At 34.5% G+C, this 17,941-nt stretch overlaps 4 protein-coding genes across 5 annotated transcripts in view; 2 read left to right on the top strand and 2 right to left on the bottom strand.

The window, feature by feature from the left end:
* The window catches only part of LOC117114392, a 12,140-nt gene extending 9,904 nt beyond the window's left edge, over positions 1 to 2,236 (top strand). The window contains exons 11-12 of the mRNA XM_033258049.1: positions 409 to 526; positions 2,099 to 2,236. Of these exons, the coding sequence (XP_033113940.1) occupies positions 409 to 526; positions 2,099 to 2,221 (241 nt within the window). The 3' untranslated portion in view covers positions 2,222 to 2,236. The remainder of the gene's footprint in view (positions 1 to 408; positions 527 to 2,098) is intronic.
* LOC117114404 lies at positions 2,219 to 4,260 on the bottom strand. Its single transcript, XM_033258070.1, has 2 exons — positions 3,757 to 4,260; positions 2,219 to 3,481 (listed from the first exon to the last, which is right to left on the bottom strand). The coding sequence occupies exons 1-2, from the start codon at positions 4,244 to 4,246 to the stop codon at positions 2,730 to 2,732; spliced, it is 1,242 nt and encodes a 413-aa protein (XP_033113961.1). The 5' UTR covers positions 4,247 to 4,260; the 3' UTR covers positions 2,219 to 2,729.
* A 218-nt stretch (positions 4,261 to 4,478) lies between these two features.
* Positions 4,479 to 6,118, bottom strand: LOC117114390. The gene is made up of 2 exons (XM_033258048.1): positions 5,639 to 6,118; positions 4,479 to 4,964 (listed from the first exon to the last, which is right to left on the bottom strand). The coding sequence occupies exons 1-2, from the start codon at positions 6,116 to 6,118 to the stop codon at positions 4,554 to 4,556; spliced, it is 891 nt and encodes a 296-aa protein (XP_033113939.1). The 3' UTR covers positions 4,479 to 4,553.
* Positions 6,119 to 7,134: 1,016 nt separating this feature from the next.
* The window catches only part of LOC117114410 (zinc finger MIZ domain-containing protein 1-like), a 72,185-nt gene continuing 61,378 nt past the window's right edge, over positions 7,135 to 17,941 (top strand). For both annotated transcript variants that reach the window (XM_033258083.1, XM_033258082.1), the window contains exon 1: positions 7,135 to 7,230. The gene's annotated coding sequence lies outside the window, so the exon portion shown is untranslated. The remainder of the gene's footprint in view (positions 7,231 to 17,941) is intronic.

Genomic DNA, 17,941 nt, shown 5'->3' with positions numbered 1-17,941 from the left:
CCACACAATTTAAAAAAAAAAAAAAAAAAAAAAAAAAAAAAAACTAAAAACAAAAACCGATGTAATGATGAAAAATTGGTCTAAAATTCTAGCGGACGCCAAATTGTTCGCGGACCCCCTGCGGACCCTTTTGACCTGGCGTTCTACTGTACAATAAAGCCGGGCACACTGCGTCGGCCTCAAAGTCCACGGAGGCGGTGCGCGACGGATGGTTTTCAACAATCCGCTCACTGCTGACGTGACGGCCGGGTGACCGACACAGCGTGCACCTAAGAGTAGAATGCTATATCATAATATGCAAAACTGCCAAGACGCATGTTGCACGCAAATGCGTCGCTAATAATGTTAATTTGACGAGGTGTTTACTGGGCGTTCCCCATTTCATAATTTGTTTATTTTTACACCCAGACATGTTGGCGATTTAGGGAATCTGGAACGAGATGGATCTGGGTCTGTGTCCACCAATATGACTGATGGTCTGGCATCCTTGTGGGGATATAATACGATATTTGGAAGAGCTTTTGTAGTAAGTACCGTACCGTTTGTTTATTTGTAATAAGTTTTATTTAATTGTGTAGCGAATAGAAATAATGATGATTCGATAGAGATCGCAACGATGTGTTCGCCCAACGGATCGTTGACGATCCGCTCATGTTGCCATCGACAAACAGCAGACGGCGTCGCGTCAAGCGCTTATAGAAAGTAGTGTGTTCCTCTGTCTTTATAGTTTATCATTCTATCCAACCCGCATATAAATTATTGGAAATCCAAAAATATGTGCAGGTAGGTCTAATCACCTCACGAGGTCAGCTAAGAATATAAAACTTAAAATATCCGAATATGGTGCTTTAAAGGAGAGAAGCCGGTTCTAGAGGATTATCATTAATCATTTATCTGTTTCGAGTGTATCAGACAAAGGAGCTTTCAAATCAATGTAGATTTAAAAAAAAAACAAACAAAAAAACAAGCAGAAAGTAGGCTTATTGGAATTATAATATAGCAGGTGAGACACAGATCAAACATAATAATCTTAGATATAAAATCCCGGTACCTCGCAATCTATTCACAACTATTTATGGAAATAGTGTGTGACCAATAAGAATTTAATATAATATACCAAAGCCTAGTGCGGGTTGCGTCGGCAGCCAACGTATTAAGTTGGACTCCGTATGTTTGTTCTGTTTAGCATCGCATTAAAAATTCGTACGGCCGTCGTACGACGAATCCAACTCCGCCTCTCGTGAGCTCTAGACGACGCGACGCCGTCTGCTGATGTTGGTGGCAGTCTGAACGGATCGACATTAAAAACGATCCGTTGCCCGGGCGTCGTGACGTTGCGTTAATCGCGTCGGGCGATTCTATGGCCCGGCTTATAACCTGGGCACTCACCCGACGGTCGTCACCCGACCCTATCCCATAAAATTATCGCAACGCGACCAGACGCGCACAATAGATAATTTTTGTAATGAAGATCCGCTCAGCAAACTGCCTCTTACTAGGTGAGTCAAATGGCCGAGCGGTTAAAGCAGGGTCATTGTAACCATAGCCAACAATATCCGCGCGGTCGGCTCGTTCTGGTGGTGGAACAAGTATTCTCTGATAACGTAGGCCCAGTGTACACAAATGCACATGTGCACTTTAAAGAACCCAATACATCTTTCGAGACGAGTGGGGGTGGGGAGGGTTTACCCCTGTGTACTTGTCCACTCGGCCCTTGTCGAGGACAGATAAAAGTGCGCCGGTTTACCGGCTGCAGAGGACATGAAGTGACCTTCAGGGGAGGAGAAATTATTGAAGAGTGCAACATCTAGTCCACTGCGCCTTTGATAAACCGTTGAATTGGCGCATTATAAATGTTTGTTGTTATTATTTTTACAATTACCAGACAGCGGAGATGGATTCGTCGTGTATGACAGTCATACCGCGCAGTATGTGCCCGTGACGACACTGTGGAATAGATCGTTTTAAACGACGATCCTCTCCAACATTCAGCAGACTGACAGCAAAGCGCTCATGCAGAGCGCGAAAAAATGTGTCGGCAACGGTCGGCATTGCTTTTTTTTCACTAGTAATTTTTTTATTTTTGTTTATTTTGTAGATTCATGCAGATGAGGACGACCTCGGAAAAGGCGGCACTGAGGATAGCCTGACTACCGGAAATGCTGGCTCGAGGTTGGCCTGTTGTGTCATTGGTCGTGCGTCTGAAGAAGTTTGGAATTGATAGATTTCAAAAGAGCATCTTGTACATTATTCACTTATAAAATGCAAGCAAAAATACATTTATTGTCTGTTGTCCAAACAAGAGAACAAAATTCTGCGAACGAAAAGGCTATTCGTTTCAGGAATGTTGATATAAAAGAAAGAAAAACAGACCACTGGGTGATAAAAAGTAACATTTTATTAAGTTACATATATTAACATAGTTATTCTTATTACTGTTAGATTAATTGTACTATGCACTCTACTAAACTTATAGGCCTATCTATATACTTAGAAGAAAGACAACTTAACAAATAGCAAAAATTGTGGAAAGCTACGGGAATTAGGAAAACGTTCTTAAGCATGCCAAAGATGGCAAAATGCTAATGATTTGCCTTATCAACAATAAACAATATACAACGAAGCATTTAAAACGCTAATTTAACTAATACTATTAAGAGAAATAACAAATTGAAAATATTATGGATTTTAATTAAATTAAGACGAAATCATGAATAAAAGACTTATGATTAAGACTTTTGGGGAATGATAACGACTCTTTCTTCTTCGAGATCGTTATGTTGATCACTGCCTTCTTGTGTATGTTGCGCGTGCGCATCAGCTTGTCTGGCGTCCCTCCTCTGACGTGTCTCACAGTCGAATCGTGACTCTTCCTTCTCGGTTTTCTCGTCTTCTTCTGAGTGATTCTCATCGTCCCATCGTTGGCCTCTCTCTTGGGTTTCGGCAGTTTCGTATTGTCTGTTTCGATAGTAATAACCGTAACGTGTGTCATCTTGTTTACGATAAAATTCGTTGTCTCGTCGATCTCTTCTGTAATTTCCCCTACCCCTTCCAAATGGGCGGTTGAACTGGTTTTTGTAGTATTCATAGTAGCCGACCACTTCCTTTGATTCTTCATTATAACGTCGCTCCCGTTCAGTATTCCTATTTCTGTAGCCGTCGTAACGACGATCATGTTGTCGAGAAGCCCAGCTACCTCTCTGATGCCCACCTCCATTCGACTGTTGGTAGTGTATCCTTTCGCTGAGGTCGCTGATGTTCGCTTTTTGAACATTACAATCGTCAAAGAGTAGCTGGTGGCAGTTGGTGAGGTGGTCGATCTTTGAGTTGAGGTATGGAATCCACTGACCCCACTGAGTCTCCAGGGCACACAGACGTTCGCCTAAGTTGTAAACATCTATGACCATATGCTGGTTCGTCGTAATCACTGGCACAGATGAAGCACTCCAGTTCTGATTAGCAGCAACACCCCAGCATACTTCTAAAGAAAAATTTAAGCGAACATTAATATTAAAATTTATTACATCTATAATACGATGATACAAAGCAGGGCATTCACTGCGCTGGACGGTCGTCGACTGACGTTATTCTATGATCATTTATGACGATCCGTTCAGACTGCTACCGACAATCAGCAGACGCCTTCGTATCGTCTGCGCTCACAGGAAGTGGAGCTGGATTCGTCGGCCGACAGTCGTACGACGCAGTGAGTGCCCAGCTTATATTTTTAAAATAGAGGAAGGAACGTCGACTAACCACCATCGGCTGTGGAATACTGCACGTATTGCGTAGGTTGGGCATTGTTGGCGGAAACACCAGCTGTCCCGGACAAAACTTGTGGCTCAATGTCTTGTTTCGGTCCGTCGGTGGTCTGTATGGTTGCAGCATCTTCAGCACTTTTGTTCTTGACGAGGGCTTCTGTTTGGTCACTTTCAGTAGAATTTGTTAAAGATTTCGCAGCGTCCGGCGGATTGTCTGCAGACCCGGCAGCTGATTTAGGCTTCAGTGTTTGTTGAGTCTCCGTTTGTGTGTCCAATGTGGTCTTCGTGACATTCGTTGGATCGTTTTGTTCCTTTTGGGCATCATTACCGGTGTCAATGTTGCTTGGTGATTCGACAGAAGTAGTAGTGGTTGAGGAATTCTTCGTACCATTAACTTCTTTAACCAAAGTGTCGTCAATCGAATCAGCCCAGTTGAAAGTAGGCTGATCTTTAAACTTTGATAAACCCATCTGAGTGTAAACCATACCGTATTATGTTCAATTTACTTTAGGCCTATTTGGACATGAAAATTTTAGCACAACATATAATCTGGACATAATTAAATAAATAACAACAATTTAATTAACAATATCTAAAACAATATAAATAGTTCAATGTAATTCAAGCAGCGTCTTTTCCAATTATAATTCCTCAAAAGTATTTAATTTTATATACAAATGTTCTAGCAATGATCTTTAACTGTACAGTTTTAAAGGGTCTGGTCCAAAGATCCACCTGGCCTACACCTACTGGAGTAGTAGGCCTGAGTACTTTATTTTGTAACTGAAAATATTATTCAGAGAAAATAAAATTATGCATAATGCGATTGCTATTTTCCTTAAAAGTACAGTGGCACACCTTTCCATCAATCTTGATATCTCTTACGTTCTCAGTTTCAAAACTATTTTGATCGCTAACATCATCTGACAAACATTGGCGAGTCATGTCCTCTGCAGCAACGAATACGTACTCGTCCTCTGCGCTAGCCACCAGATTGGAACCCTCCTCTGTTGCAGGAGCAGTAGTGTTTTCAGTATATGGTATAGCAGCTAGTGTTTCCTCGTCAATTGTTGGTAGCGACAGGCAATTACCATCGCCGTCTTCTTTGTCGCTACCACTCGAGTCGCCCAGACCGACGTCAACCTCTTTGCCATCTTCGTTGTCTTCATCCCCGGAGCCTGCTGCATTGTTATTGCTCCAATTCTGTTATAAATGAATTAGAGCATAAAGCATTGAAATATGTGAAACGCAAAAAAAAAAAATAAATAAAAAAAAAAAATAAATAAATAATTAAATGAAATAAAACAAAAGTGACTCCAAATAGAGAAAGTGAGGTCATATTTATTCAACTTTTCGACATTATTAAGTCATCATCGGGAATAACGTATTTAAAAACACGGGCAGAGTAAGTAACAAACATGCTAAAGTATGAATATAATTAATGGACCATTATTTATTAAGGTTTTTAAATGAATTCTTATAGTTAGAAATGTTTAATTTTGAATCAATAAGATGTTTATTGAATCCTGTAAGAATTAAGCATAGGCCTATTCCTATTTATACCTAGGCCTAGTCATTTTTGCATTCCTATCACTTATTCCTATAAAATATTTTATGGGAAATTTAAAAATTAAAATAGAAATTTTAATATAGGACAAAATATTCCTGTTGAATCTTTTGTAATTCTCTTAAATCCTATAAGAATACCATATTTTCGTAAGGGTTTCCCATTTGGAGTTACTTTTGTTTTATTTTAAAACTTTTAATTTTAAAACTAGCGTTTCTAAAAAAAATTGTACTGAACCACGCTTTTTTTTTTCATACGGCGAAAAGTCTGTTTTTTGGCAAAGTAAAGTAATAATATATTTTGGCCTCACGGAATTTAACTGAAGTTCCAAGTACGGAGTAAGAAGTGAGTCTTCCTTCTTAAGTTTCGATCCACCACCAAGCTCGGTCAGGTCGTCTTCTAATCCAAATTTGAATGGTTCACTCGTTGCAATGATCCTTCCACTCTTTCGAGAGTCTCCATAGACAAACTGGAATTTCTCACCTGATGATGGCATCAAGACATCGTCTGGTATAGGAGTGAGGTCAAACTTCATGTGGAAAAGTACAGACCATCTGTAACGGACACATTCCTTTGGCACGGACTGAAGACTCAAGCAATCCTGAAGACTTTTACCAGAGAGTGGTAAAATTCCGACAACATTCCGTTCCAAGACTCTCGATCGTTGAACACGGCATTGCACTACGACTGCCTTTCGGATGTTATACGTACGACGTATGTGCTCAAACTCCACTTCTTGTCTCCTCTTTCGATCGTGACATGCTGTCTTCTCGGGGTGATGTAAAACCATGCCTAATCATCAGATATTTGGCGCAATAGAAAACAAACAATGCCCGTTGATGTTCAAGCAAGCAGTCAGATTAGTCAAATGTTTATGTTTGATTCTTTTTTTCATTTCGACAGACAATAGAACGCACATTATTAAGAACATAGGAATGATAAACAAAAACACGCGTATACCATCACGCTCACGCGTCTCCTAGCCACGGTTGCTATTGATACAGTAGGCATAGCAATGACCTCTTTATACTTTGCAATCGTTACAACCGATGGTACATGGATGGTACATACTAACCTGATAATTTGACACACTCACGCCACAAAATGATGAACAAAGTAAACAATAAAAATAGGCTTTTACATAATCCAATGGAATCATAGGACTTACGTAAAAGTGCATTTAAACATTTAAATGGGCCTAAACTATACATTTACCTATAATAAATATAAATGACACATCATTAACGATAGTTGATTAAATGTTTTCATTATTATGGTAAGCATTAAGCTAATTATTTTACTTATAATAACAGATCAAATGTCATGTAAATGTTTTTATAACATATACCTAAAGTATATGTTATAAAAATATGTGGTTTTGAACATAAAATGTTGCGCGAGTACTCTATTAATAGAGGTTATGCACAGTACCGGATGATGATGATGATGATGATGATGATAATGAAAATAGAGTTTGTACCATTAAAGTAAAGGTCATGTCATATTGGTATAAATGAACTGATACTTTGTCAGAAGAAATATAAATATAAATACTGCAATAATAAACAAAAAATGATTTAAAATGAAAACAATATTATCTTTTTAAAACCGATCAAAACAAACAATATACCTGTCATCTGGATTGAAAAACAATATGAAGAGAACCAAGTTACAATTGTAACTTTATTTCCATAAGGGCAATAAAAAACTGAATAGAAAAACGTAAAAACTAAAAGGCAACTTGAAACACTTGTCTTTCAAAAATACATGTTTGCTGCCCCCATTTAAATACCACTTGTGTCAAAGGTTATGTTGTAAAAATAATATCTGAAGAAGAGGGAAATTTGATCAGTGCTCATAGATATTTCGGACAAGGCCATCTTTTCCGATAGCTAAATCAAGGTAAGTGTCTGTAAACTGTAAATTATCGTTTAATGACTTGCATGCCACTTTGTCTAACATTTCAACTAATAAATTTGAATCATAGAACGAAATACTGCAGCACTGGTTACGAGTACAGCAAGGCACGGCGCGGGTAAAAAGCACGTCTCCCTCTGACAGTTGATTTGTTTTGCTTACCATCTAGCTAGCTAGACCTTTGCCCGCCCTAGGTCATTCACCTGGTCCTTTTGAATAAAAGACGATGTAAAGATGATGGAAAACAAAGAAAATGTTGAAAATTTAGCGTTTCATTGATATTGCAATTGAAAAGTTGTTTGAATTGTAACTAAGCCCTAGTCTAGACTGAGTTCTTGGAGAAATACAAATATGTTTTTTTAACCACTGGCTGACACTGTTGACAAACACGTATTACCAAACATGAAATTAAGTCAAATCAATAGGCCTAGGGGCCTATATTATACTTGCAACATGGATAACACAATACAGTATTGAATTTAGTAAGTACAGCATAAACAGTACAACATTAGTGTTGTGCACTTCCTTTAAGTGCCCACACAGAGCGCAGAAGAAATCGTTGCCATTGGAGGCAGATTCAGCTGTAGGCCTAGGCTGTTTGATATGGACATTTTGTAAGTGCCCTGCAAGATGCCTGGCTCTTGGGATCATGCCACAAATGCTATTGCACCGTGTCATTGATAGAAATTTATCAAAAGTATGCCTATTACGTAGTTGTAAGCATCTGGATATGGTTGAGTGGGCAGTTTCAACCTAGGTCGTACTTTCGCCAACTGGGGTGTTACTTTATTTTCAGTTTGATATTTGATTTAATTCATAGGCACAGGCATTACCCCTTCAACATGGTCAAACCCAACCCATGTATCGCATACTAATGTAGAATGGGGCTTTAGCTTAAAATCAAAGTAATATTTATTCATCCAAAGAAAATTGCATTGCTCATATACACTTTTTTAAATATCAGAAGTTAAAATAAACAATTACAAAATTATCAAAATGTTATTAAAAATTTGTTAACCAAGAATAAATCCATGTAAACCCGTAAATACAAGTAAAATAAAAAAAAAAAATTTATAACATTAAAAACAGTGGACAAGTTTTCTATGGAAGAAAACCTATTGATTTACATATTATTTTTGTAATGATAATGGATATTAAGCTGTTGGCCAAGATGCTTGCCTCCAATGCATAGTCCTATGTTTAAAATCCTATTTGATGCTTGATTTTTTTTATAGCAACAACAATAATTTCATTTCCAAAGTCTTGAATAAGACATAGTTTATTAAATTAATTTATATTATTTATTTAATTTAAGATGGCTCTGGAATATCAGGATACTGAAAAGATCAGTTTCTTGAAGATTTTTTAAAATTATATTAATAATAATAATAACTTTTCTGTGCCTACATACACACTTATACAATAATATGTATTGAAACACAAAGATAATACTATATTATACAACTTTAAAAATAAAAAAGAACATAATTTTCAAACATCAATCACATAAATTCAGATGCAAAGGATAGAAAAATATCGATCATAAGTAGGCCCTGTAGTACAGTTTTGAGAAAGAATTTTGAAAACAAAATGTCTATTTTACATATTCATTACCAAAATTAAATATTGTATACATATGCATACCAGCTTTGGACTATACGTATGATATACATCTGGCAGGTTGCCAACTGATAAATTTAACTAAAATGATTTATATAAAGGCAGCACATTGCCTAAAATAATGAATATTAAAGTGACATGAAATTAAATCAAATTGTTTAAGTTGGTCGGTTTCAAATTGGCATTTTACATAAAACAGACAAATATGCGTTTAGTCTTGTCAATTCTTGTTCGAGTAGATGTCACGGACAGCTGAATATCAAACTATCAGTGCTCAACAACACTTTGCCTCTAGTCACTATTTCCTTTCAATGTGCACAAAGAAAAAGTTTTTTAAACTTTACACTGATCCTTCCTATCTGTAGGACAACTGAATGATGTGTGCATCATTATGCACCTCCAGGTGTTTAAATATCGCAAGATATTGAATAATAATAAGTTAATATTAACTGTGTTCACTAATAAATTAAGTTTACAAATTTCATTTGAAATCATAGTACACTGGGAATTCTCATGATTTTGTGGGGTTTTTTTTTTTTGCTATCTTTTGCTATTAGACTTTCATATTTTATTTTTCAATCATTCTTTAAATTCTGTCTTCAGCATATTTGATTGTAATTAAATATAGTAATTGATTCATAACTTTTACCTGAGGATGGAAGATACTTTTCTTCCATCCTCCATATATAATAATATTTTTTTAATATTAATAATACCAATAATGATAAAAATAATAAAATTGTACTACAAGTTTGCTGTAGATAAACTACTGTTTTATGTGATACAATTTTTCATGTTATTCTATGCTAAGAGATTTAACATTACATAACATTTAACATTACATAACATTTAACATAACTCTGGTTAAAATTATAAGATTATATTAGTTATTACATACTCAATGAACTTAATTGTGATAAATGTTTGGTCTTCCAAAAGGCTGTAAAATACTGTACAAAGCAAATACTTGAAGCAAAAAGGAAACATAAGTAATTAATGCACAGCTTTATCTTCTAGAACAGGAAACACCCTACCCAAAAATAATGCTAGACTAAAATTTTAAAAACCACACAGTATGTAATATTTAAAACAATGAATTGCAAATTAAAATGATTTAAGTACTTCGCTGGATGTCAGTAGAGCTTGAAACAATGTACTTGAAAGTGAAACTTATCTTGGAAATATCACTCGTTAACAAACAGTAGTCTCTCTAGTTACTAACAATTACCATTTACCAGTACCATACCAAAATACCCAACAATTACCATTTACCAGTACCATACCAAAATACCCAACAATTACCATTTACTAGTACCATACCAAAATACCCAACAATTACCATTTACCAGTACCATACCAAAATATCCAACAATTACCATTTATCAGTACCATACCAAAATACCCATTAATTACTATTTACCCGCACCACACATGGACGAGTACCAGTACCATACCAACATACCCAACAAATACCATTTAATAATAATAATAATAATAATAGGCCTATTTATTTAGTAAAGTACAATCTTGCCAGGAAAAATGAATAGGTATAAACCAAAACAGAATCACTGCTCTTACTGCTCATCACATACAATATGTAATAAATTGAAATATTTACCAGCACCGCAATGTACAAGTACCAGTACCATACCAAAATACCCAACAATTACCATTTACCAGCACGACAATATACAAGTACCAGTACCATAATGTTAGAAGTGAAGGAGGTTGCCAGTGTTCTCCCAATTGAACAATTTTTACTGGTAAATCTGTCCATATAAAGCCAGCTAAATGTGGTATTGCCACTTTTAAGTGGAGTTCAATGGCTTCAAAAAATAATTCATAGGCCTATCATAGCCAAGTCCTAAACTGGAATGATGTTCATTTATTGAAAGAAGGCCAGCTTAGGCCTAATAAGTGCTTTTTTTTATTTACCGACACACAATTTTTACTGGTTTGTCAGTTATATCTGGTAAAATTAACGGCTAAAAAGACTGGAAGAATACTGGTTACACCATTTATGTTATGCCTCCATGGTTGCATACTCATTGTGAATAGAATGAATCTAATGACCTAGAGCTTTCGCTCATTTCTCCCAGTTTTTAAATACTGTATTAAAAAAATATATCTCATTAGCTGTTCCCAATTATTTTGTCAACCACAGCTTCATTGTCTTTGAGAATTCATTTGTACAACCTGTGTATATATTTGGGTATATTTTATTGTAAAAAAGAAGCTCACATACAAAACAGTCTGTTGCAACATATGCTGAATTGAAAGACTGAGTAAAATTACAAAGATATAAAATTGGCAATTAAAAATCACATATGTGTACAACATATCAACAGTTTCTTTCTTCAGAATAGTAACATAGTTTTTTTTTAGTGCAGTTTAAGTCTGACCATTGTGGCATGCAGAGTCATAGTTAGGCCAAGTAAAAAAAAAAACATGTTTCTCGTCACATAATTTTGAAAAAGGAGGATGAGGCCCCTTTTTTTTTTTTTTTTTTACCTCCGTCAAATTCTCCGCTCGCAAAGCTGGCGTACAAATCTGACGTCAGGTCAGGATTCCGAACGGTCCGAGCATACAGAGGCTTTAAAATCTTTGTTTTTGTGCATATTTGAACGCACACCAGCCCTGCACTTATGGAATCTTTGATAAAAAGATTTATATGAAATATGGTCGAAAATAAAAAAAAACTTCGAATGAAATGCAATCGTAAAATATTATTTTTCCTCAAGAGTCGACACACGAGCGAGAGGGGAAGACCTGAATAAAATAGTGTTTGACAGTCACACATGTGTACCAGATATCTTTGGCAATAGCATTGACATGTTATTTATAGTGATAAATTACCTGCAATATTTATGATATTGGAAATGATTTAAATCCATGTACACTCATTAAATAATAAAATTTCAATGACAATTACAAATTAGCTTATTAACAATAAATTTATTTTGCTTCATCCGAATTCAAGAAAATATCCTATATATATTTTATTGTTGAATATACAAATAATTAAGAACATGTTTAATTAAAGCACACACTTCTTTTCTTTTAAATTAATAATACAAAAGAATAATCGCATCCAACAGTAAATATATGGTGGCAGTACCAATTTGTGGGGGGGGGGGGGGGCGTTTAGATGGGTACAGTATCCTGTATTACAAATGGTCTGCCCCTTATTTCTGTATCTCATTTCCTTGGTGTTTAAAAGTTTGTCTTTAAGTTCTAGTCTGTTACCCTTCCTCTCCATGATGATAGGTCATGTACTAAATGTCAGTACCTGTTAGTTGGCAAGACTAGTCTACGTGCAAAGTTTTTAGCCCTGCTTTAAGCATGGCTGACTGTGTACAAACGTGTTAGCAATCAAACTATCACATATACATTTTTTCCCCTGCGCGATCTGAGAAAGACACCTTGTTTCCCAATGATCAGAGGTTAACAGTTTCAAAGTCTTGAGTTTTTGCCATAGGTTTTATTGAATAAGTAGAACATTATCTGGTCACTAAACATGTATCAAGGAAGCAATAAGATCAGCTAACTGGGGTAGCAGTTTTAGTGCATTTTGATTAATAATAATCTAATAAATGTCACATTTTCAAAATTTTTAATACCTACCTATTGAGTTCTTATATTTTTTTTATTACGTAATTACTTTTTTCATAGTTCCCAGGGAAGTTATAAACTAACCTTTGTCATGTTTAAATCAAAGTATTTACACTATGCAACACTTTTTAACATTTGGCTGAATGATTTTTTTGTTATAAAACCAAAATTTGAGTGCAGTAGTCACTTTAATATAGATTTGTATTTTTATCCTCCAGAGGGCCTCCTTCAAAGCTGTTAATAGAACAGTTCAAAAATGTGAAAAAATGCATTTATTGGATAATAACATATTTAACATTGATATAAGAAACTATAATTTGTATGAGAAAAAAATTAATATCAATGATAGTTAATAATAATGTTACAATAATAATATTAATGATAAAATAATAATAATGATAATGATGATATGTAATGCTTTTTAAAATACTATTGTTTATACAATTAGTACCCAATTATCAAATGTATTTTCATACTAAATTAGTTAATCTTTCCTCCTTTGTATTAATGACTTTCGATGATGTGTTAATACCCATCTTGCTGCAGAATACATTGATGACGGGTAGTACACAGATGCTGTTTTTAGTTGGTTGACCCATGGTTGACCTACTTCTGATGTTGACTTAATCAAGACAGGTGTGAACGAAATGGCTTCTGAAACCATTAACTGGTTAAAGGAGTCTAACTGTCCAGCTACTGACCTTTTGAACAGAACAAGGCTTTGCATAAGAAGCCATAGCTACAAAAATTATCATGGATTAGCTATAATAACATTAATATTTTCTGTGGAATAATTTTGTATTAAATGCAATCACAGTCTCACAGTTTTCAAGGTTTTCTATAATATAGAGAGTGAAAGCAGCTCTTTGCACTAGGCTACATTATAGTAGTCCTAAGCTTTGGTATACAAAATAATTTAGCATAGGTTCAATTACATTATAATTTGTTTTGCTCAAACCCAATCAAACATAGAGAATGAGTATTAATAGCAATACTACTACAGTACTATAACTACGCTTAGGCTAGGGTCACATTTTCTTTCGCCAGAATGGCGAAAGGCTATAAATTCTTTTTCACAGAATTGAAAATGCTTTTTTAGCCAAATTAAAAAAACCAATAAACCAATAAAATTTCACAAAAATTCATTTGTAACCAGTAATGATTGAACAAACAAAACAAAAACAATTGTTTACGATATGTCGGACAGGTGGCTACCGGAACTGCTCTAGGCCTAGTGCTACAGTATGCCTAAAATAAAAAAAAACCCTAATGGTTTTATTTTTGAGGTAAATATATATAAATCTAACAAATTTAAATTCCATTTTTTACAAATTTCCTCCATAATTAAAATAACAACATAAGTGAGGCTATGTATTTTATTTTGTAATCATATACTCTGACGAATCTAAGGATTTGCGAATCTGAATTAAACGCCTACTAAAAAGAATCACCTGCAGAAACATGCTTTGAATTTTGTCTGGTGGAAGGTTTAACTTTCATTTTATGTAACATTATCATTTACTGGTGTGTCAATTTAATCAATTTATTATAATGCCCATGGCATGACAGTTTGTTTTCATGTCATCTGGCTTGTTGTTTTGTTATTTCTTATACAATGTTTACATAACTGATCGGCTGGTTTTTAGAAGTTGATTTTTGTGTTTGGACCGAATGATACTGTAAGTTCGGAATTAGGAGAGATTCGGATTTTTGAAATACATGTATTATTTTAAGTAGTATATTAACTATGTTTTACATAACAAAATCGCATCTGTAGCGTGGGAACATGCGGTGAAAATAGGGTCGTAATGGTAATTACACTAAGCCTAGATGAAGATGAAGATTAAATTTGTTTAGGCCTATATGAAAATTTGCTTTCGCCATTTTGGCGAATGGTGACATTTTGGCGAACGGTGCCATTTTTTTCTTCGCCAAATGGTATTTTTATTATTATTTTTTTTATTTCAACCATCTTTAAAGAGGGTAACCCTTCCGGGAGCGGTTGGCGCACCGGTCGTGGCTTGGACTTCCAACCTTGAGGTCGGGGGTTCAAAACTCTGGCTGTGCAAATCGCTTGTGTCCTTGGGCAAGGCACTTTATCTACGGTTGTCTCTCTCCACCTAGGAGTACAAGTGGGTACCTGGTAGATTCCAACACAACCTGCGCTGATTACTAGCTGCAATTTATGGAATCATAATATAATTTCATTTACTAATTTAATTTGCTTTTTCAATGTGTTCCATATGTATTTGATCCAATGACTGGGGTAGTAATGTGAAGAGCTTAGAGGCCCTGTAAAGGCATGAAGCGCTATATAAGAACGACATATTATTATTATTAGTTTAACGCAATAGGTTAACTGATATTCAGGGCCCACTTATTATACAGTACATATAAAATCATTACAACATAATATAAATAAACAATAACGTACTGTACAATCTTAAAAGTATAACAACATTAAATAAAATAATATAATAACATAATTCAATATAGTAAATCTAATTTATAAAGCCTAATAAAATATAATATAATATAAAATAAAATCAAACAATATAATAATAAGAATATCTCAATAAAACAACAATCAAACAAAGGCTAAGAGTTTAAAATATATCGTTTTAACTTAAGTTTAAATGTATTTTTTATTTTTGCAGTCCCGGAGCTCAATTGGTAAATTATTGTAAAAATTAGGACAAATATAACTAAATGCACATTTAAAACATTCCAAATTGACTTTGGGACAAACTAAGTCACCTCTGGTTGAAGCTTACGTTTTTATAGCCCGGGCAGGGACTCTAGAAATTTGCTCGACTATGTAACTAGGAGCAAAGTTGTTGTTAACTTTAAAGGTAAGACAGCCGACCTGATATTGCACCCTCTGGGACACACACATTAAGTTGGCGAATTGGCGAACGGCTAGCGTGAGCGTAGTATAATACTTGAGTAAGTGAACTACCAGATATTGGTAGTGTGGTTATAACATATTCTCTCAATGTGACATCATTTCAAGTAAATTAAACTTAAGATACCTAAAATATTTGTGTCCACATACTTGAGTGACTTCAGGGTAAGTTATTTTTAATCAGCTTGTAATTTGTCTAAGCAATAATTCACATAGGGTGGTCCCTCATAGACCACTTCAAATGATTCCTACTATATTTTAGTTTATCAGTTAATGCCTCAAAATATAAGTGCATATACTGTAGGCACTACACTTTTTCTAAATTTTGCCCAGACTCACTGTTCTTATTTTTTTGCTGATTTCAGGCTCAAAATGCTCTCATTTTGTTTTTATTTTACATACTGTTGGCCTACTTTTCAATGACAGAAAATTATTATTGTAAAGCAGTTGTACTGCATTATTAGAGGGTATTACAGAGTCAGACCTACTGCCAGTAAGATGAAGATAAAGATTTTGGCTTCTTTCTGTTTAAAACAAATTAAAACCTCAGCTTGAATTTGTTCTTATTTTGTTCATATTTTTTAAGCAGTTTCTCAGCATCAGTGTTCTTAAAAAAAAATGTGTTCATAAAAAAATTGCTATTCATGATAATTAAAAGTCTGATTAATTAATTATGATTATTATATACCGTTTTACCTACTTATACCTTTAGGTTTAACCGATAGGTTAAATACTGTATAAAAAAAGCCCTTTTATTTCTATCCACACGTGTTGAAAGGTGGCACCTTTAGTATTTTCTGACTGTTAATATCTTTTTTTTTTTTAAGTTTCGTTTTTTTCTAATAACATTGGCGTACTACACAGGCCGAAGTTGCGAAACTGAGGAATACAGAAATTAACTCTATTATTAATAATTCTAAACATTTTTAAACATAAAGAAAAAAATAGTAGATCGCTGCTGCAGCATCAACAAAGGAAGCAGGTGGAGACAGGAAAATTACTTTTTAGCTTGGCCTAATTTTTATATCTAATGTACTTATTTTGAGTTTGTCATAAGGCTTAAGGAGGGCGGAGTTCCTTTTAGTTGTGAAATAAACTGTGGCTTTTTGAAAGTAGATTCAAGGATAGCAATTATGAAGGTTAAAAAACTCATCAAAGTGAAAAATAATCTATTTTCAAAAAATTAAATTAAATGGAGGAATTGATCTAATAGTAATGTAATGTGTACTGTCATAGTGCATAAATGATAATTTATTTTCCAGCTGACTTATGTTCTTCCTCAAGATGATAATCTAGAGAGAAAAATACTGTATTAAGTTTATAGTTTATTAGGTGAGTAAAAGTCTGTTTAAAAAGGATACAGCCTAGTATGTTTATTTTACTATCATTCATAAATCATTCATCATCAAACAAAACCTCAAAAAATAAACAGGAGGCAACTGGAGAATGATCTTTAAACAGGAACTAGGTGTACATCAATCATAAAGAATGTATTCTGTCCCTAAGTGATGGTATCCTAAGCCTACTGAGGACACTCAGAATTAAACTGAATGCAAGAGCTAACCAATGATGATAGAGATGAAGAGACATAAGCCACAATATTGGTCAAAAGCATTGAAATTGTTTAGTGGTCGATCAACATTTTCACAAGTGTACAAACAGTATGCTTGGTGGGGGGGGGGGATGTGTGTGGGAGTCAAATTTGTATACTTTTACATATGCATGAAATGTAAATTAATGGCTTTTATGACTAATTATGTTTTTGAAAAATCAACATATTTTATGTACACTTTTTATAGGGGAGGGAGGAGGTACCAAAAAAGAGTACTGTTCGTACACTTGTGAAAAAGTTGATAATTGTGAACGACCACTTATGAAGCATTGAAATAGCAGATAGTAGGTTGCTAGCATAAAATTGGCTTTACAGAGCATTGGAATGGCTATTGAACAGAAGGTGATGATGGTAGAGAAGGTGATGGTAAAATATATTTTCAATTCAAAACAATGCTGACCTGAGTGAGAGGTCAGTGTCCTCTTAATGGTCAGTTGTTAATGTCCAGCATTTGAGTGATGTCTTGGCTAAGCACCTGCTTACAAAGCTAAATAATCCCTCTTTAGCTGCTACAATTTGCATTCAGTGATCAGAAAGATTAAATTCCTTTTGTATTTGAATAATTATTATCATTATTTACTGCATCACTTAGCAATAAATTAGATTTAGATCTGAGTTTTTATCATTTTGCCAGCAAATTATGTGTTATATAATTTTTGCATTACATAAAAGTAATTAACTGCATTCTTTCAAGTAGAACTAAAAGAGTTGAATCTCCTGCAGTTCTACCTATAAATCTAGTTAATTGTCTTTTGAATGGGATGTTGTGTCATAGGTCTTGGTTTAAAGTCTTTCTGTTGTATAATAATAATAATAATAATAAATAAGATGTTTATATAGCTCATACACTTCAAAGGATAGCGCTAGTTGCCATTGTTTAATAGATAGTAGAACTTTTATAATTGGGATTTATAGGTCAAAGGTGTTGGATTTGGAACATGTTGGAT

Source organism: Anneissia japonica, unplaced genomic scaffold, assembly GCF_011630105.1.
Source record: "Anneissia japonica isolate Jap-2015-1 unplaced genomic scaffold, ASM1163010v1 scaffold1231_len1163931_cov198, whole genome shotgun sequence".
Classification (NCBI taxonomy): domain Eukaryota; kingdom Metazoa; phylum Echinodermata; class Crinoidea; order Comatulida; family Comatulidae; genus Anneissia; species Anneissia japonica.
The sequence above is the reverse complement of the archived record's forward strand: the minus strand, read 5'-3'. Positions and strand labels throughout refer to the sequence as shown.

Bases quoted from the DNA above. Each gene is read 5' to 3' on its own strand.
- LOC117114404 (XM_033258070.1), bottom strand. From the start codon at position 4,246: ATGGTTTACACTCAGATGGGTTTATCAAAGTTTAAAGATCAGCCTACT. The intron at 3,482-3,756 runs GTTAGTCGACGT...ATTTTTCTTTAG, and splicing joins GTATTCCACAGCCGATGGTG to AAGTATGCTGGGGTGTTGCT.
- LOC117114390 (XM_033258048.1), bottom strand. From the start codon at position 6,118: ATGGTTTTACATCACCCCGAGAAGACAGCATGTCACGATCGAAAGAGG. The intron at 4,965-5,638 runs GTGAGGCCAAAA...CATTTATAACAG, and splicing joins TGGAACTTCAGTTAAATTCC to AATTGGAGCAATAACAATGC.